Here is a 21,977-nt window from a genome sequence, read left to right on the forward strand (position 1 = left end):
CTCAAGTCTGCTACAGCTGCACGTTGAAATTTATAATGGCTACTCTCCTTGGGTAAAGAATTTTGTTCAATATTAAAGGAACGCCTGCCTGCACAGGACATAGAAGTCTCTTGTCCATGGGCCACAACCACCATTGTATAAAATACTAAACTGGGGGGGATAAGAATCATGACTACTCTCATTTCTTTATAACATATAAAATGTATTTCTTCTACCTTGTCGGCCCCTACATCAACATTGATCAAAGTGCATATTAAAAGCTCAAAGATGTACTAAGACAATTTTCCTTAAGATGTTCCAATAACACTGCTGCTCTTCTAGCCAGATACAGAGGCTGGTCAGTAAAAAATCAGAGGTCTCCTAATGAAGGTTTAAACCACTGGTTTTTATATTTCTTTATAAATCTCTCCCACTGATATACCCATTTATCAATTAACAAAACCTTTTTCTTGAATCTGAATTTACCATTAACAAAACCATCAATTTTGAAAAAATCTCAAGCTCGACTTTCATACCAACAGCGTCACAAGCACAGGAAACCTGAAGCTTTACACCCTCAAATGGTTACAGAGCTTTAAGACTTTAGTCTATAATGAGCACAAGAGCAGATTTATTCAGTGTTCATCCTGTTCTTTCTATTGAATACATGAAGGAGAACCTGAGAACATGAAGGAGAATATTGAGTGGTTTTTTCCTTTTTTTTCTCTCAACCTAGAAAGGAGAGCCTAACAAACTAACATGACTTCCAACAGCTTTTTCAACTGATAAAAGGCTTTAAAACTTGAGCTTCCAATACATTTACCTTCTTGCCTGGGAAAATGATAAAAGGCCAAAAATTTCAGTGCGTTTAGGATTAAGGATTAGCTGACTAAACTGAAACGTTCAAGTGTGTCCTTTCACTACTGAAAACTACACTGTCTTCCCACTAAACAAGCAAGATGTTAGGCAAGAACTATAATTGTGCAGGTAAACAGAAAAGTGTGACACATCCTTCATATTTTGCAGAAATAGCTCAAACCCACTTCAATACAAACTATAACAACCTGACCAGACATCGCAGAAAATGCTGTGGGAGTACTGTGACAAAACTGGGAGATGTCTTTAGGAACATTTGCAACTGAAGTTAATGTCATATTAGACCTAAGATAAAAATTCATATACTAATAGTCTTCTATTAGCACCTGTTTCAACTCACCCTTCTGGGAATCCCTATCTTAAAGATGCCCCATATTTTTCAGCTGCAAAGACATGACTGCAACAGCAAACTGATGCCACATTTTCCTGTGTTAATTATCTGCATAAGCTTACCTGAAGTATTTGCTCAAGAGCATTTTTGATTTTAGTCTTCATCTTCCTCAGCAAGTTCAGTTTCTTTGTGCACCACCACTCTCGTCACAGACATGTCAGGGTGCTGTTCTTTGGCTTCTTTGATTGCCTGTGCCAGGGCCTGCAGAGGTATTTGAAACATGGAACTTAACAACACCAAGAGGACATGCACGTGGGGCCAGAGAATGGGAGAGTACCTCGAAAAATTTGGTTGTAATTTTTCAGAACTGTAAATCCCTGAACTTGAGATCAAAGGTAAAGAAATCAACCCCCAAACCAAACCAATTCCCAAAACAGAAAACCCAAAATAAAGAAAAAAACACCCCATCATATTAAAAATTTATCAAGATTTCCAGGAAGTAACAACTAACCAAATAACCATAAAGTTTTAAGGTAATTTTTTAGCTCATCTTAGGTAAAAAGAGAGTATTTCTATATCCCAGAACTTTTTGAATTTCTGCAAAGTATTTAAAAAATACCCCTTAACAAGAGTTTAAGATAGTACAGAAAAACAAGAGTGCCCTTCAGTTTCCTGAACAAAACAGAAAGATACTTTGGAGTGTACACTAAGCATGGTACTGAAACTCTGGAATAAGATCATAACAAATTTCTCAGCACAAGAATCCCACTTTTCTCCTTGTACTAGTTTAAGAGGAATTTCTCTAGCCTAATTCAGGGAAGTGTGAATGCAAATATCATTCAGTTGCTTATAATCCCTCCCCACTTTAATAAATTTTATCACTTAAGAGATGTACCAATATACCCAGTTGGATCAGATGACCATCATAAGTCCCTTCCAACAGAAATGTAATATTTCATTCTACATCATATTCAACCACATAAGAGCACACTCTGAATCATCACAGGTGAAACAGCACCTGGGACTTTCTCTTTCTTGCCCACATCTTACTTCAGTGAGCTGTATTACTGATGGAACTGAACCCAAGAAAAAAAACCAGAAGACACGGGAAGGTACTCAGAAGCAACAGTTTACCTGTTCACCTTAGTACCAAATGCAACTAAACCCCCCCCCAAAATACTAGAAGGAGCAAGAAAAATATAATGCAACAAAAAGGTTTATCATAATTTAGAAAAGTGACTATTATTTCCTGAGCTAGCTACATGTATTAAGTGAGAGAAGATATAACTAACTCTGAAGAGAGACTGAAAACATGAGCATTAGGCACCCTAAGTATTATGTGACACTGAATTTGAAATCCTACTAAGGGAATATGTACAGGAGACATAATGTGTGTTGGTACAATACTGATGTTTGCTGTTCATTAGCAATCAAACCATAAAAAATTAAAAAATCCTAAGACTCTACCTGGTAAATAACAATAAAAACATTCATATTCTAAAACTTGACACTGAAATATTGTTTTCCTGTTGAAAACTATTATAGTAATATAGGGAGCTAATAGACAAAATAAAAAACATCCAGCACTTCATTTGGGCATTTAAGAAGCTTCATATTCACTTAAGAAAAGTGGTAGCTATTTCTTAAATCTCTTAAAAGCTGCTCACTGCTGTTTTAAACTTCAGTGATTAAAACTGAATTTTGTACTTCCTTTTTTTATAATTTCATTCTTTACTTCATTATTCACTTATCACAAATTAAAGAAGGGCTTTGAGAATTGTCTGGTATATTACAGCCATTTTGTGACCTTTCCAGACATTTGAAGTGCACTGAATGGGTGTCAAGGCAAACGAGATCCATTCACGCTTGATGCTAAGCAGCCCTGTTGTTTAATTATGAGTTTCAAGAAGATATACAGCTTGCCAAAATACACTTCCTGTACACAAATAAAAATATGAAAATAAATTCCTTGAAAATTCTCACTATATTACAATTCAAAAGTTAAACTGTTATGCTGATTTGAGAAGCCTTCACGAAGTTAGAAATATTTTCACTGCAAGGTAGGCTTTTCCATTTGCATTAACCAATGATTGTTGATTGCCTTTGTTACTATAGTTTCTTAGATTAAAAAACCCTGTGTAATCATCACTACAAAGACTAGATAATTGACTTTTCTCAATTATTTTCCTGTGTAGTGCTCAAATTCAGCCTTATTAATTTGGCACGTAGAAGGTGATCTTAACCTTAGTTACTAATATATTGTAAAATACTGCTTTAGTACTGATGGAGATAAAAGGTACAGACAATTACAGCAGATCAACAATTACTTTTGTTACACATAATTCTACAAATATTGGCAAAAACCTAATATTTAAATTCAAGCAGTTAATGTTCTAATGTATTTCAAAGCTTTCAATCAAAATGAGTGCTGCATTCAGATGTTGCTGAAGCAATGCATTAGATACTCCCCTCTATCCAGATCAGTGTACCAAAATAAGATTATTTCAGTAATGTTTTTTCTCCCGGTACAAAAGCTGCACTAAATAAACTGGGTCTTTTCCAAAAAAAGTAATCCCTCTAAAAATAGCAAAAACCCATTCACATGATCTATGATGCAAATTTACAAATGCTGTTTTTCTTTCACATATATTTAAAAGGTTTCTTAATAGCAAAATAAACTATTTCATAATTATGCCACAATTAACAGTCTCAGGGTCTTTCTCTATAGTTCTGTTCAATTTTTCTACCTTTCTCTTACTTCGGATTTCTGAAACATCATCTAGATCTCACCAGACTATAAAATCCACATTTGAAGTGTTAAGTTTGCATACTCACCTCATCATGGTCAATATCTGCATCTCCAGTAATGACAATGCGCTTCTCAATTCTTGTTTCTGATACGCCACCTTTTACCATCTACAGATGTTGGAAAAATATAAAAACAAACAAACAAACAAACAGAAAAACACCCCTGTAATTATTCTGTATTTTCACAAAGCACAGCCTTTTGTTCCATTGAAGCAAATAGATTTCTGTGTCTGAGTTGCAATTAGTAGTAAATGTGTTCAGTGCTAAATCATCCTCTCCTTTTTCAGCCATGCAGTTGGTTACCTTCTAGTAATTGCAAACCTGATAAAAATCAAGCAATAGAGAATTACTCCTGTTACTAGAGCCCATGTGTGGCAAATTGTAATTCCAGCTTCTTCTGCCATATAAATCTGGCAACATGGAAATTCCAAGAGTCTTTTATTTTAACCCATCTATCATGAGCCTTTCCATAGTCATAATCCTATACCATTAAATACAAAGATGATCTGGTTTTCAGTTCTGTCATTCAAGGACCTTCATCAGATATTTTCAACATATTTCACACTGCTGAGTTTTATTCTTCACTTCTTATGGTGAAGAAGTGATTATATGATTAAAACACCTCAGCTCGTAAAAACAGTCTCACAGAAATAACATTATTTGCCTTTTAAGTCAGCCTGACTATGAGAAAAGAATAAACTACACTGACCAGGGAAGAGCCAAGATGACTCTGTTAGGAACACCATTAGAATAGTAAAACTATTTTGGAAGGTCCCTTTATCAGTAATGAACAGTTTGCAATATAAAATAAAAAGTCAGCTTAGAAAATTCAAACAATCTTGTTACTGACCATTTATCATCAATTCAAAAAACATAAGGATCTGCTGTATCATGGTAATTCCAGTAATTTTTCAGTAGAAGACAAGACTGAAACCATTTTCTTTAATTGCTCCTTCCAAGAAGCAAGACTATTTGACATCTGAACTTGACAAGAAAATGTACACTTCCAGTCAAAACTGTGATTCAATTCACTGAAAAAAGATTTTTTTCCTAAAATGGTAATGCCTTAATGATTCCTAAAAGGAGCAGGAGTCGGAAAAGGATCTTTTGACTAGTCTTTATAACAAATGTATTTTTAACATATGTCTCTTTAATTCTGAGCTTACTTTATTTCATGTGATTCACTTTCCAACATCATTCTTCCACTATCATTTTGTGCATATGACCTTCAATCTTCAGAATATTTAAATCTTTAGAAAATATATCCAGTGAGCAGTGAATTATTATTCAATTCTGTCATGTTGTAAAACTTCTGTATCTTGGAGGGGGGGGGGGAGAATCCTGAATTCACACTTTGTTTCCCTCTTCCATTTTTCTTTACCCTAAATAATGCTTTCTATAATTTTCTTAGTAAATATGCTAAGAGTTCAAATAGGAGTTGAAAACTGTGTTATTTAGGCATGCCTAAAATTTGACAAATATTTACATAAATTAGTAATAACAACAATCATCATCATGCTTTGGTAGTTCTAACACACTGGCACGAAACATTCCAGGTTTCATGTTTTCATGAAAGAGATGGGATGTCCTGTTAAGACTGAGTTTTCCTTTCCCTTTCAAGCATGGAATGCAGAGGAAATAATTCAGCATCCAAACAGGCTTGCAAAGTTATCTGACAGAACAATCTGTTTTTAAGAATACCCTAAACCTAGAAGCACAAGGATGATGAACACGGAGTCTGGGAAACATTGTTTCAGTTCATCATGGTGTCATTAACAGGTCTCCTGTGGACCTCTCAGACAAGTTGGTTACATTAGCAAAGATTCTGCAGGATATCAGTGGGTGACAGGGCTGAACCTGTAAAAATTTTGTTACATACTCATTTGTCCAATACAGAAATAAGGCCTATATAAACTACTGAAAAACCACTAATCATATTTTTCCCCCCTCTACATGTCCTATTCCCAGCTATTCCTGCTTATTGATTAGGACTTCTGTCTTCAAAACCTGTACAGAAAGATTTAATTCTCACACATGCCTGGAATGAATCTCTTCCATTTCAAGTTAGTTCTCCTTCGTTAATTAGCAGATATACAAGAAACTTCATGCAAAATTGTATTTTGAGGGTCCGGTGTCTTTTTTTTTAATTAAGACATGAAATATAATTTACCTTCGTGATGTGTGTAGTTGTGGTAGTAGAAATGGACTCTGATGTAATTGTCTGTGCACTCACCAGCACACCAGCATCACCAGCAGCATTTCCATCAAGCTATCAAAAAAAAAATGTATCTTTGTATATTGGCATTTAAAAAACTTTGTTTTCACAGGAAAAAAGGCCAGTTTTCCCACTAAACACATTCTTTTATTCAGCTAGAACTGAAATCTAAACAGAACCCAGCCAAGTTTGCAGAGTCAGGTAAGGCCATTATTATGGCCCATTCCTTTGGAGAATTCATGTTCATGTTCACAGTGATGTGTTCCTTTCCTTAAGAGAAATGAGATATTTTAATAAGTTTCCAAAACTGGATTAAAGTGAGTGATATTTTTGTAGTCAGCAACTAAGTCTTTATATAGCAAAAGAAAATTGAAACTTCTTAAGTAATATGATTTTGTAACACCGCACTTATCTAATTCATAGCCAAAGTATAATCTTATCTGCTAGGAAAAAACTATATGCTTTTGAAAAGCATTTTTGGACATTATCTATGTTGATCTACATAACTGTAATAAAAAGAAGACTGCAAACGAACCCATCACCATACCTGTGAAGATTCATATGTGATAGTTTTAGTTTCTGTTTGAACAATTGGAATTTCTTTAGTGGAGATTTCAGTTCTCTGCATGGCATCTGAAATGGTTACCATCTCTGTTTTCACTACTGGAGGCTGTGATGCAAGAAATAAACAATCAATTCAAAAGACAGAAGAAGATTTATAAAGTGGACCAAGAAAACACAACCAAAAGCTCAAGAAAAGCATAACAGTAAGATAAATATTTGACTGACTTCCCATACAAAAGCATGCAATAAATAAGCAAAATGAAATGAAGATTAATACATCAGCCTTCTAGGATATCCATAACATTCTAGGAAAATCTAATCTTCTAATAACCTTGTCAAAGTTCAGTGTTTCAGCCAACAGTAAATACCAAAGAGCAACTGCTAAAACAAAGCTGCAACACGCGTACTAAAAATGTGTAAAAGCATCACTAAGGAAAAAATAAAAATCTTAGTTTGCATAAAGAAATTGACAGCTACATCATACAGATAAGCTTTGTATTAGAACTAATCTGGGAAAATACCTATCACTCCTCAGTCTGCAAATCAGGACTAGAAATTCCATAAAAGTTTAACTTTTTAATATGTACTACTGGAAAAGAAAAGCTTTTGCAAACTGGATTTTAAGCAGTCTAAATTTTTCTCTAAGTCAATGACTTCTTTTGACAAAGATTCTAAAAAGCTACTTCAACAATTTGAACTAGTGGTGTTCTCTGCAATATCACAAACAAAGAAATTAACCTGGGGTCTGTAAGTTAGTGAACTCATTACTTATCTTACTGGAGCAGATTTTCATTAGATTTAAGAACTAAAGCCTTTTGATATTTTTCAGATGCATCAGCTTCTGTCTTATATTGATTTTGAATACACATAGGGCAAAATCCCAGGAAAAAACCCAAACACCCTTTTGTGCTTGCACACACAGCAGCCCTTCTTCCCCCTTCTCCAAACTATCTACGCTTTTAGGAAGTGTGGGAACTTATAAATTTTAAAAGTCTGATAAACTAATTCTTTCACATCATTAATCAGAACAGCTATGTATGCAAAAGACAACAAAAGAAAGAATGTGAGTTGTTTCAATTAAAAAAGTGAAGAAAAAAAATTTGCCACCATTACAAGAACAAGCAGGTAGAGAACTACAAAAAAACTCACCGAACTCAGCAGAAAAACTCAGCAGAAGATCATGATAAATTTATAAAGACATACATGCCTGACTTTCATTTTTTCCCTTTCTGCTTCTTTATCACTTGCCCAGTAAGGAACTCTTCAACCTTGTTTGGCTTAAAACAACTGGTTGTGACAGGAACTCAAGCATGCTTCCTAAATATCTACTGCACTAGAAGACTTCAGAGAAACACTGTGATACGAGCCTCACCACTTAACAGTGCAGTGCTCTCACTCTCTGCAATTTCTAGCCATACATATTCTAACCTACAAATCCATACTGCTTTGTTGAAGGAGGGGAAAAAAGGCAGGAAAAGTAGTCAGTGAGTACGCGGAAAAAAGAAACAAAAATTTCTGACAGGTGCCTTCTAATTTCAATTTGCAATAGTTTTCCAATCACAATTATATGTCATGGACTTGTCAAAAACAGTTGACAAATAGACAAGACAAGACTTAAAACACTGGAAACACGTAAATAATAAATACACATTACATATGTGCATATAAAATATGGAGGAGATAAAAAAAGAGATCTCAGTCTTCGGAAGGTTTGCCTTTACTGGTGATTTTCACTCAGTTCTAGCAAAAAGTCAGAAACCATAACTGAGGGAGACAGAATTTCACTGCTCATCAATGGTTTCCCCTTCCAAATGATCTGAATCTTGTTGGATGCCAGAAGACGTGGAGGAATAGGAGAAGAAGAAAGGCAGGCATATTTTCACCCCAAGAAATATCTCTGCTTAATCTAGTTGTTATACTGTTCTACCATTTACCTCAGAACAACAAATTAATTGTGGTGCAACATCAATGTCAACATGAGACACATCTCCATTGAGTTTCAGCAGTTCCTCCTCTTTTTCTTCACCTACATCTGGCTTAATTTGCTCTGACAAATTCTTCTCTTCTGTAGCTACAGTAACTGTATTGTCCTGGACCAAATCTTCAGCTGTAACTTGTGTGTGCTCAACTGGTACATTTACTTTACTGCCTTCTGGTATGGCTTCCACGTGCTGCATATTTTCTTCGTGTTCTTTCCTTTTCATGTCTTCCTCTTCTTCCTGTTCTTCCCTGATGACTTCCTCAATTGCCCTATGATGTGGATGGTATTCTCCCACCTCTTCATCCTCACTCTCACTACTACTGCTGCTGCTGCTACTATCTGATGGCAATGACGAAGAGTCCTTTTTTGACACGTGCTCCACCTTACATGTCTCCCCAGCATCAGTGGCAACTTGCATTTTCCCTTTGTTGGTTTCGTCTACGACTAGTGTTTCTTCTATCCCAAACTCTGCCTGCTTCTTCTCCTCCACTATGTCCAGAGTCTCATGTGAACTCTGCACAAAAAACATGGATGAGGATAAACAAAAGAAGAGTATATGAATAAATTAAAATGATGAAAATAAAATTAGCCAATAGCTGGTTCATGTCATATGGAAGACAAAAGATGATTGTGATGGTTAACTGAAAAAAGAAAGAAGGAAAGAATGAAGATGGATTGGAAGAGTTAGAGCCAAATTTAGTCATGGAAAAAATCTGCAGAACCTTATCAGCATCGCTGACTCCAGTACAAGGCCCTTCTGCTCTGGAAGCATGTCTCTGTGAAACAAAAAGCAATCAGAGGACAAAAATCAATGCATAACCCTTTTCAACAGTGCAACAACCTCCAAGCAAGCTTTTAAGAATGCGTACACATGATACTAGAGAGATGCTACATATTCACCGCGAGATGCTAGTTGCCTTACACTTCATCTAAATATTCAATCAAAAGTAGGTAAGAACTATGGAAATTATTATTGGTGTAAGAATTGAATTATGAAAGCCTGAAAATAAAAAGCATGAATGTAGTAGCCAGTGATGCTACCGAGGCAGTTATTTCTCTCAGTTAAATCAGGAATTAAGAATAAATAATATTAAACAAAAGTAAACAGAAAAAATAATGCTCTACTACCAGTTTGCCATACTTTAAAAAACAGTAAAAGGGCACTACTGCAAGGTTTTATTAGTTATCTTTGGTCTATTACTTTATGCAACTTAATAGATAATGAGAGGAAGACTGCTTAGGGTAGTATGTTGTCAGAATAGCAAGACATGATTACAAAAGAAGGTCCTATAAGAATTCAGTTTGGAGCCAAAAGGAGAATATTAAAGCAGCTTTACTATTTGTTCCATAACAAAATAATGACAGCTATCTGAAAGCCCGCAGTAAATGATGCATTAGGGTGTCAGGTTTTTTTAATCGAACATACATTTAGCGAACAGTCTGCAGCAAAATTAAGAGCCCAAATGAAAGGAATACAAAAACCAACACACCATCTGTGACTTAATCCTAGCTTTTACGGCTGTTTACCTAGCGCAGCACCTACGGAGCGTAAGCTTAGCCCAGCACTGATTCCTCCCTGCTTCTGGCGCGCTGCAGGTGCAGAGTTACGCTCTGAGGCAGGCACGCCGCTCTAAGGCAGCCGGGACGGACGGGAGCAGCCCGGACCTGTGTCTGTCCCTGTGCCTGTCCCTGTCCCGGCGGGATCCGGCCCGCGCCCGAGCAGCACCTGGGGCCCCGGCGCGGCGGCGCCCGTCTGCTCCCCCGCAGCGCCCTCTGCTGGCCCCGGGCTGGCGGCGGCGAAGGGCCCGCTGGTGCCGGCGCCGAAGCGCTCCTTACTAAACAAAATGGAGGTTATCTCCTCTTCCAGGCTCTAGACGGGTCAGAGAAGGGAAAGGACAGAATTAGACAGCGGCGGACGGAGCGGCAGCCACCTACAGAGGAGAGGTTTTGCAAGAGAGAGACGTGACAGCAGGAGCAGGGGCACGGACAGCGGGGACACAGCACAGCTGGGGCTGCGCCTCCAGCGCGCACAACACACCGTGCGAACGGAACACATCGACACTTACACACCGACACTTACACGGACTCCCCACACAGCGCAGTTTACTTAGCTGGTAACTCCGTATTTACTACTGGGATTTTTTTTCTCTTTTAAAATCCATTTCTGACACCTTCTAAAGCCCAACTAGATCAGAGCTCCAGGGCTGTCAGACATAATTCATTAGAATGCATACCCACAGCGCTGAAATGTTAAAATATTTCTTACTTATTTATAACAAATTATATAGATTTTTTTTTAAAAAATACTTAAATTTTTTAAAAAAATACTTAAATATGCTAAGCGAATTCATGTTGATTAAAAATCTGTTTTGAAAAAGCCATTCCCATTTCCGTGGGAAAACTTGTATTTTTCAAACATACATAGGTGGCACATTGCTTTAAAGCATATGTTCATAATCTGGTCTATTTTCTGTAGGGCTAGAAATCTGTATGGTTAAGCAGACTTTGAAAGTTCACGTGGGTACATGACTCTAAAAAAGCTACAATTCTTCATTCCAGATTTCATTCCACAAGCTCTGGTAAGAAGTTAGAAGTGGTTAAAATAAAAAAACCAACAACGTACAAATGCATAACACGGACATAACAGACATGTTGACAAGATTTCATGAGATACATTTCAGCCTTCCTGAAGGGCACTGCGGAGAACCATGCCAGAATCAGGTGCCAGAGGAAAGGTGCCATGCACACAGCCTGGGCACTGCCCGTGCCAGCAGTGATGGGCAGTGTGAACTGACAGAGGTTACACCGTGCTACTCTACGGACACCACAACGCGGATGGCATGCAGAAGAACAGAGAAGGGAAAAGAAAAAGAACCCCTAACTCGGTTTTAAAATTTCCTACACTAAAATTTAAAGTTTATTTCAATGGTGACTAAGAAGAGTTAACAGGAATGCAAGTTTTTTAATCTGCCTCCATGCAACATTGAATATCCAACAGGGGGATGTATTTGTTATTCCTACTTTCTTTCCCTAGATTACTCCACCCAAGAAACATTCGTCTATTAACAAATTACATCAAAAAGCAAAAATGTTCATGATATTCTTTTCATTGCACTCTGGTACCTTGTTTTCTGATCGCTCAAAGCAGTAAAAAAACCAAAAAAAAAAACCCAAAAAACCTGCAGAAGAACACCAAAATCTTTGTGTGGTAAGTGGTCTGTGTGCATGTCTCTCTATCCCTGCTCCCCCTTATATATATCTATATATATAAAATTAAAGACAGGCACATATCACCATGCATCTTTTAGCATTTTCCCACCTTCAACTTTTTGGGTCTTCCAGTCTTTTAAAATGAAAATCCAAGTCACACAATTTGTTTGATAATGTAACCCCTCTTCCCTGGAGCATTTAATAAAAAGGATTAAATTTATAGATAGAATTCATCAGTTTTGTATCAGCCTGTGTTTAAATTCCTGGCAAATTCTTCTTGTAAACAGTCATACAGTCCAACATGAAATACTGTTTACAAGCTGTGGGGGATGGATTAAAGAAAACAAATATTCTGGGTATCCGTAAAATAGAAATATTTCTTCTATTTGCGATACATATCAATGTGTCAGTTTTTGTTTAATTAAGTCACAGATGCTGTGCACTTGCAGGAGTGTGGTGGATCTAGAAGTATAGTCACACAAATGAGATGTACCCAAAATAACATTTCTAGGACACAGACAATTATTTGTAAGCATTTTCGCTGAAGCAAAAGAAGAAAAAGAACATTAGCAGTGGTATCCCTGCATAATTCTAATCTATTATTCAGCTATCCTAAAGGACAGGCAAGGATTAACAGGCATCCATCAACAAATAATTCAGGATGGAAACACAGTTCCCGAAATGTCATATTTATACATGTTAGTGAAATATATGCCAGCTTCACATAAACCTAATAGACCAAAAGTGATGTAAAAAAGTAACATCACAATTGCTCATCATCACTATCACACTGCTACTAGTCCCACTGGTTAGAGAGCTTTTCATTGCATAGATGTTATCTTAGTTATAGAAAAGCCTTCCTCTTTTCCTTAATGAAAAGAGAGGTACAGAAGTGCAGACATTTTCAGAACAGGTTGCTTTTGAAATGAAGCTGCTTACACAGCATTACTGATTTGAATAATCATTACATAGTGAACATACAAAGCAACAGTTCTTGTGTGAAGTGTCAAATAACTGCAAGCAATTATTTCCGTATAGAAAGAAAATACATGTTTTGCTGTCATCCTAGACACATCAAATACAGCAATTTTCCAGTACTGAACAGTAATGAAACACTAGGTTTCTTCTTCAGTGGCCATTCAGAACTTCATGGTTAGTCTGATGTTTAAGTAAAACATTGCTGGCATTCATATATATGTGTATCTATGCACATATACAGAGAGATCCTGGTTTACAACTCAACATTCTCCTTTCAGTACTGGCTTGAAAAAATTATTTCCTTCAAGGAAAAAAAAAAAAAAGAAAAAGAAAGAAGTGCCCAAGCCACCAAGCTAGCCCACAGCAGATACAGCAAAAAAAAGCAGCAGGTTTCAGGGCAGCCACCTTATCAGTCTCCTCAGGTTTTGCTCCAGCAGTCCATGGCATTGTAATCCATTGTTTTTCCTTCCCAGGCAGTGTTTTCACTTGGAAAATGTGGTCTCCTTTTTTCTATTTGATTTTCATTTTATAAAGCCAGTGTAAATCAACAAGCAACGAGACAGACATACACTATACATAAACATAAAATCAAATCATCTGGAAGTGACAGAACATACTAGATGAGCAAAAAAAAACCAACCAAACCACCAGATATAAAGTAACTTGCAGGGGCCTCAACTTCAAGAGAAAGAAATCAACACAGAAAATACACACAACCATATAATAAAAATTAACTTAAACACTTTTATATGAATGCCTGTTTCAATCTATGACCAACATTTGTACCTGTGCATATACCACTATAGGCAGAAATATTAAGGTACTACTCAGAAATTTGAGGAATTTCTTGTCAGTAACCACAAATTAACAAACTAAAGAAGTGATGCATAGTTAGTTGTTGTTGTTCTCTGTATGCACATACTCACAGTTCAGATAGCTTATAGATCTTACTGAAATAATGTCATATTATCAAAAATAATTTTGTAGCATCAGGCCTGCTTAATTGAAAGCTCACCTTTCTGTGGACTAAAAGAAAGCTGAAGAATTTAAGGGGATAGGACAACAATAGGAAGGAAAAGTGGGAACCATGGTGATAGACAAGGACAACAAACTGATTTCTTGGAAAGACCGATGTATTCATCTACTGTATGAAAGAAACAGTCAATAACCCAACAGAACTATAAGTTTGACAACAGCATAAGAATTTTGGCTAGGTTTCTTGCTACAGGCATTGAGGGCAATATTTGTAGAAAACTCTATTCCACACTGCTGTTTCAAAGTTCAGTCAGAAAGGAGAGGTAGAGAGAAGTAGATAAATTCATTTTACAGACTTTTAAAGACTAAGATAGGTAAATTTTAACAACTACATTAAATGTGTCCTGAAGTCAACACTGTAAATTAACTGATCACATCAAGTACTTCTGAAACAAAAAACAGACTGAGTGTGTATTTATGCACAAGCTGTCTATGAAGAGATAACGATACAGAAAAGGAAGGAAAAGTTCTACTGTCACTGAAAAATTATTTCTATCAATCTGTGTAAATCAGCGTGAATTTTAAAATATCTTTAACATACAGGGAAATGCTGCCATCACTACTGTTTTCTTCTAATTCAGTTGTTCATGTAGAAGAATAAAATTCCACCCACTCTTTAAAGTCAGGTCTAATAATAATGGTACAAATGTTAATGTATACTTAGTATAAACAAATATTACATCAGACAAATAAAGTGTTAACCTGAAGGACAAACTGCATTTGCTGTATGACACGGAGGGTTGTATGGGAAGGCATGCAGACAGGTGTGGGCAGTGACATACCCCTTGTGTCTGTAGGGACAGAGGTGTGATACGCCGCTTTTCCCACTCATTGGGGCGTGGCTCGGGAGTGGATTCCATGAAATTGCGCTTGAGCTCACTAATGCTAGCCTGGTGTTTCAGTAAGTCGTCCTGGGTCTTATCCAGGTCCTAGCAACCCACAACATAAAACAAAGTAGGACAAAACACGACAACAAAAGCAAACTTAACTGGAAAAGAAAAAAAGAAATAGAAGCAGCCAAACCAAGACAGGTGCCTTGTGTCTGAAATGGTGATCTCCTTTGTAGTGCCTCAAAATAAAAATGTTTAAGACTATAAGGGATCAAGATTTTCTGGTTTTGTTTTTGTAGTGAAGGTCTTACTCATGTACTGTTTCTTCCATATTTTAAAGCAAAGGAAAATAATGCTGTACATGGTTTTAGCAAAGATCTACTTTCATCCAAAACATGACACTACTAGTCCTTTGAAACAATAATTTCCAGGAGCTTACAAAACCTAAAATTTGTAAGACCAGACACAAGCGTTTCAGGGTACTGCACAGCTGTAAGAAAGAATAGTTTGACCCAAAGAGAACAAAAATGCATCTTTTTTCATATTACGAGCTCCATGAAAAATACTTACATCTGTGAACACAATACTACAAGGCCAAATACCTAAGCAGCTAACACGTGCTTAGCTTCAGAGAGACAACATCATCGTGCCCCTCATGCAGGCTTAAACTTACTGGAAGAATCAGATTTAAAGACTTAAAACCTGGTACCTGCCAATTCTACTTTTAAGAACCTGACAGCAGACAGACAAGTACGAATAGTTTTTGTGCATGCCAGTACCAGGAAAACGATCTAAATTGCACCTCCATAGACCAGTGCCAAAGGGGACACCACAGTGGGAACTGGATTTTCTCATGACCATTGAGGCCAAACTGCAGCACCTTGGATCAAATAACTACAAGGTATTCTTTCACTTTTTCAGCTACAGGGCAGAAGTAAAGTTCAAGAGCTATGCCAAAATGTAACTGCTCTAGTAACCAGACAAAAATATATATGCTTAACTGTCTTATGAATTCATTGTCTTCTAAACACAATGGCTTGGATTTTGTGAGAGAAGCAGATTTCACCCTGCTTTCACATTTGTCCTCCTTCCAGCATTCCAGGTCTCAAGAAAAGCCCGTGTTGCTTATGCTCACTCTAACACAAGAATATTTTTTTCAGTAGTTTTCTATAGTAATATTCAAGTTTAAGCCTCAGGTCCCTTTTTAGTAAAAAACTGAAAGACTGAAGATTGACATGAAATATTATCAATGCAGACATAATTATTAAGGAAGTTTTGTCAAAAGAATGTAAGCAGAAATAATTATGTAGGCAAAGAATCTGGATTTTTTACAAGGATTTTAAATACTTTTTAGCAGGATGTTCTAAAATCTACCATTTAGGTTTAGGAATTTTACTGTCAGTGATTGCAATGCAAAGATGCTTCACATTAAATCAAGCAAAACCCACACCCCAAACTCCTTAGTTTCTCATTTCTTTTCACTTGCATGTTCAGCCCCAGTCAGGGTTTGGTGCTGCTGTACATCCATTTCCTAACCTTGTGGATAAACCTACATGCATTTTGAACATTTCAACCTCTCCCCTTCTGGCAGCTCTGTAGGTTTGTATTGTCACAGGACCACTTTCCATCCTGGACTAACAAATGAGACTTTAAAATATGTGCCCCTAAAGTTTGTATTTTCTGAGTGAAGTAAAATCTTATGCCAAAGGCTTTCTATTAGACAAATGAAGCTTGTAACAATCCCATCATTATTTTGAGACCTGTCTTGGCTTGACACAAGGCACATTTCTTGGACTTGATCAAAGCACAGTTATGCAATGCACACTTTCAGTGCTTCAGTAAGTTATACACAAGCAAAGTTTCAATAGTGATCAAAAAGCTGCAAAAAGCCATAAAACATTAGTTGGGTTACTGCGATCCACACATCTTATTATTATTGAACAAAACAAATGATTTTTTTAAAAACTGTTTTTGTGACAAAGGGAATTATTTATAGCCCCATCTGGATGAATGAAATAAAGACAGCAGTAGGATTTTTAAGAATATCTTCAGTTATTAGCTTAAGTTATTAACCACAAGTTAAATGATACTAATAATAACTACAGTGATGGATAAAATAATTGAGATCAGCAATCTATACGAAAGTTCTTATAATAAAAAAATCTCTACTTCAGTGACAATGCACTACACATGAATATACTGTTCAAAGCACTTTGCTGTTGCTCATCTGCAATGAAAACCAACCTTCAGGAAGCAAAATTTACTTCCATTTGAAAAGGAAAAAAACCCAGCAAATATTTCCAAAGATATCCAAACATTCCCTTTGAATATCTGATCCTTGCATCGTTTTTCAATGTTCCTAAAACCAGTGTCAGAACCAGAATTAGCTTCCTATACTTCTACTGCTTGCCCCTTACTAACTCTATTCAGCTAATGTATTTGAGGAAGGTTGATTAAACTGGCAAAAGCTGGAAACTCTACTCATCTGAATATGCAAACATTGAGGTACAATGTACAAAAATCCATTTGGAATTATGAATTGCACCCGTGTGTCTGCTGTATCTAAATAGGGCTATTATTCCCAGTTGCCACCTTGAAAACATTTAGCAAAAACACACAAATTTACATTCAGTGTTCTAGCTGAGAGTTGGTTGTGGCTATTTTGCATTTGTTTGGGTTTTGTTTAAACTCAGAAACTAGAATGGCAACATGCAACATTTCCAAGCCAGTTTTCCCCATGCACTTCATGCAGTGTGACCGTAACAGCCTGCAGGTGACCTCCCATCCCATGCAGCCTGGCAGCCCGTGAGAATGGAGAGAACTTTTTGTATTACATACAAACCTCCAACATTAAATTGCTATGTCTGACATAAATATTTTCCCCGTCTACTCTCAAGGAACTGATCTGTGAAATTGAGCCACAGGAACAAAAAGAAAACAAAAACAAAACAAAACATAAAGAACATAAAATGGACCAGCAAATAAATAAAATAGGACCCTTACTATCAGACAGTTAAATAAAGGAAATAAAATGGTGAGGTGAAAAGGCACTATTCACATAAAACCCACAGCAAATTCAGGGTGCTAACAAGGCAGGCAGCCACAGCCAGGTTCAATTGTACAAGAACAACCAAGCACCTTCTGCTGTGCTTCTTCCTCTTCATGTTCCACCTGTGCGAGCGCATGACAAATTATCAAGAAAAGGAAGTATTAACACTGGCTTACACACTACAACAGAGGTTTCATCTCTTTGTAAATGCTGCAAAGCGTGCTGGATTTTACAGACCTTTACTTTTTCGGCCCCAGATGTTGAAATTAAGCGACTTGGGTCTTCTTGCACCTACATTGTTGTAGAATGGCTGAAGTAATTTTTGGCATAAGTGGCATGAAAAATGGAAGTTTCACACTGTGTCCCTTTCTTGCTGCACTTTTTATTGTTTACCAGGTGAAAATTTAAGAATGAGTAACAAACAAAAATGATATGCATAATTTCTATGATAAGTGACTTAAATTCTCTAACAAACTGATGGGAAAATGGAATCTAATCCAGGAGTTATTTTGGGAAAAGAGTTTAGGGTTCAAGTCAAACACTTAAACACTGTATTTATGAGCTGTCTTAAATTTTAGGAATGCTGTTGTCTTGGAATGAATTATTTACACACACACACATACACCCCTCGTTAAGTGAATATATTTATTCTTAAACTGCAATTCATTCTGTGGGCAATTTTCTGTAGCTAATCTTCATATCTTATCTCCAAGTATTCTGAATGCCTTAAGGAACAGCATTCTTTAAAAGGTGAACCACTTGCCAGTTATCTTTCCACAAGTACAAATATCAACTGGTAATCTTAGGAAAAGATGCATTTACAAGTCAACACTGTGCAAATCCATATATTTGAAGATGGATTTACTGCTCATATTGTTGCATTTTGGATTCTGTGTGAATGATATGGTACGTATAACATTTTTATTAATTTCTGACTCATCTGGGGTTCTGTTTTCTGTAACTAAACTAAAAATTATTGATTGGATTAGGATATGGAAAAATGGAGAAAATCCTAAGTCATGTTTTTCATTATTTTATACTTAGACTGGTATTATAATGGAATTGTGTAATATTTAGCAAGTCTTTAATATGTACATTGATTTAGCAAACTTCGTTAAATTCAACATTAAACAGCTCTGCCTCTATTTTGATTCTATAATAATTGGTTTAATATCTTCTTTGAGGATCAAAATAGAAGACCTTTTTCTAGTGGCATTGCTGTAACATGTGCAGCAGACATAAGGAAAGGAGGCAGTTTGTCAGCCACTCCAGATGATCAGAGCAACATACTGGTGTGACTGAGACTTCTGTAGACTTTAGCAGTGTATTCCAAAGAATGCTCAGATTTCAGTGACACAGTCTAACATAACCTGCAATCCCAGCTAATGAACGAAATCAGTCTCAACTGCTGCTAGAGATTAACCAAAGCATGTAAAAAAAGAAAAAGTGCCTTGGACAGACTCAGCTTTGCACACACCCTTGTAGAGCTGAAACATCTGAAATCAAAACACTGATTTTAAAGTATTCACAGTATTCACAGTTTTTGAATTCAGCTTTTAGGAATTTCATTTTTTAGATCTAAACAGAACTTCAGAGATGTGCATTCCAGTCAATGCATGCAGGAGACAGGCATTTTAAAACCAATTGACAGTGCAAACAGAACTTGCAAATAGCATCAAATAACATCTCTCTTGTTACACCGAGCACTTTCAGTATTCAGTTTTATGTGCTCATTAACATTTTGAACTACAGTGCAAGTCCAGCTGCAGCTCAGTATCTGTGAAATTCAATGACATTATGCATGCTGTAGAAAATTAGGCAGAAAAACCATGAGCTATCTATTGAGTAAAAATCCTACAATAGCAATTTTTCACAAAAGAGAAATGCTAAAAAGATGCAGATATACACAAGAGCATTTGTGTATTTATATATTGTATGTACAGGCATGTACACAGACACACCTCTTAACTAGGAAGTGTGCAAAACTGAGCAAGCCTCTTGAGAACAAGCATAAATGCAATGTGCAAGTGTCAACATTTAAGCAGCAAAATTACACACCTCCTCTTCCTCTGCTTTGTCATTCAGGTCTTTGCCATTAGAGCTACTAAAGGAAGTCACCTTAGGCTCCAGGTAGCAGAGGGACAGAGCGAGAGGAAGGGAAAATGTGAGTGAAAAAGGAATAGACTGGAAAGCAGACAGAAGCAGGACAAAGACAAGGAGAAAAGAAGGGATGAAGGAAGGAGAGGTAATAGGAATATAGTGCTGAAGGCCAGGTGGGAGGAAAGAAATGCAAACATCAGGAAGGCTAGGTAAAGTAATATAGCCATCCTCATCAAGCAGCGAACGGACACTAAAAGAAAGGCATCTGAAGAAGCTGAATGAGACGCACAACTCAGTGCTTTTGTAGTCACTGCCATGGATTCTTCCCTCAACAGCTGGGGGGCCTCGACTAGCTAGGGGTCTCACAGGTTCAAAGGTATTAATTGGTGAAGCTGTTCTGGTTTTGTTATGATCTGATGTTTGTTCCATGGAATTGCACTCTGAAATGTCTGGAATGGTAAGGAGGGGCTCTTCAAAGGGATCTTCCTCTGAAATATCTGAAAGCATGTCGATCTCAGGGACAGGTGACAAGTTTGTGAGATGGGGTGACACAGAATGGATGGGCAGTGGTGATGGGTGTACGTGAGTGAGCTGAAGAAAAAAATTCTGTGCACAGTGGAAAATGAAAGCACAACAAAAATGCAAGTTTGAAGGCACATGAAGAGGGGAAAAAAGAGAAATTATTAGTTAGTGAAAACTTTTACGTAGAAGAAGGGATAGCTTTACTAATGCAATAGAAATAAAAATAAAAATCCCACTGTGTTTTACAAGCATCCAACTTGTTTACTTCTGTGGATTATGAAAGGAACCCATTACAAGTGTTTTGTTCTGAGGCTGTAAAGAACTGTGCACTTTTGAACTGTAATAGTCACTTAAAACAGATGGAAGCAGACAGACATTCAGAGCTTTGGCAGAAAGGTCAGAGGACAGTGCAGTACACGAAAGACAAGCTGGCACTTGGGTTTATAACTGTTTTCTCTAAGATTTAAAGAGAACCAGAAAGGAAAAGAAGCATCTGCACTAGGGGAAGAGGAAAAGCTGTTCACAGAATAAGCATGTGTAACAAAACTGTACTGAACAGCTTCCTGGAACAACATCCTGAAATACTGCCTTCCCCTCCACCACTATTCTGGTTAAAATACTGAAAAATACACCGTTTTGAAAACAAGGGGGAATCACCATTTTAACAAGCCCAAAGGCAAAACATAGTAATTCATTTTACCATTTTTCTCCCATAAAGAAACTGTGTGTGCCTTTTGTCTCATCTATTTCAAAATTATTTCAACTTGCCAGCAAACAAAAAAAAAAAATGCAGCTGTGGTATTAGTTCTCTTCCTACACTCAAATGCAGTGGGAACATATGACCTGCACAGAGAAACTCAGCAGTCTCACCAAGAATAAAATGGGTAGCTAACTTGCAAAAATGTTTGAGGACAAAATTACTCTTTAAATATTAAACTAAGTTCTGGAGAGTTGCTGAAAAAGAAATGATCTCCAAGAGAGAAAGAGCAGCAGATTTTACCTGGCCCTTTGGGAGGAAACTTTTACATCAAATCATACAAAATATAAATTAACTTTTTTGACCTATTCCCCCAGTAGCTCAAACAAACAAGACAAGCAAACATTTGCAACAGGAACAGATCACAGTACTCAACTTTTCACAGAAATCTATACCTCAGCATAAAAGTTTTAAAAGGATTAAATAATTCAGCAATGGCTACTAAAACAAAATTGTTACCTATGGTAATTAAATTCAATCATAATATACCAAACTTTGTAGAGTGTACACAACCATGGTATATTAACATTTTTATTCAAGTCTAAACAAACTAAGGGAGTGAATAAAACATGATTTAGCCTTTGAAACATTTTTTCGAGAACTCATGCAAACTTATTGAACATTTAAATTAGATTTACAGCAATAAAAGATAGTATAAGTACCATTTAGAAGTTTGTATTCTCTTTTGCTTATATACGCTTACATTAAGTTAAACACACAGAAAGCACTTGACAATTTTCCT

The 21,977-nt window shown here is 36.6% G+C and overlaps 1 protein-coding gene across 19 annotated transcripts in view; it reads right to left on the reverse strand.

The window, feature by feature from the left end:
• EPB41L2 (erythrocyte membrane protein band 4.1 like 2) overlaps positions 1–21,977 on the reverse strand; it is a 107,243-nt gene that overhangs the window by 3,914 nt on the left and 81,352 nt on the right. For 2 of the 19 annotated variants that reach the window (XM_063151175.1, XM_063151174.1), the window contains exons 14-23: positions 17,650–17,712; positions 14,760–14,906; positions 13,348–13,452; positions 10,481–10,624; positions 9,477–9,530; positions 8,708–9,268; positions 6,757–6,879; positions 6,165–6,263; positions 4,022–4,102; positions 1,309–1,447 (exon numbers count right to left, since the gene is read on the reverse strand). In XM_063151175.1, coding sequence (XP_063007245.1) covers positions 1,340–1,447; positions 4,022–4,102; positions 6,165–6,263; positions 6,757–6,879; positions 8,708–9,268; positions 9,477–9,530; positions 10,481–10,624; positions 13,348–13,452; positions 14,760–14,906; positions 17,650–17,712 — 1,485 coding nt within the window. In that variant the 3' untranslated portion in view covers positions 1,309–1,339. Of the gene's footprint in view, positions 1–1,308; positions 1,448–4,021; positions 4,103–6,164; positions 6,264–6,756; positions 6,880–8,707; positions 9,269–9,476; positions 9,531–10,480; positions 10,625–13,347; positions 13,453–14,759; positions 14,907–17,649; positions 17,713–17,941; positions 17,979–18,093; positions 20,563–21,977 lie in introns of those variants that run through there. The other 17 variants (XM_063151167.1, XM_063151168.1, XM_063151169.1 and 14 more) reach the window with 17 other exon arrangements.

The sequence above is a fragment of the Melospiza melodia genome, chromosome 3, assembly GCF_035770615.1.
Source record: "Melospiza melodia melodia isolate bMelMel2 chromosome 3, bMelMel2.pri, whole genome shotgun sequence".
NCBI lineage: Eukaryota > Metazoa > Chordata > Aves > Passeriformes > Passerellidae > Melospiza > Melospiza melodia.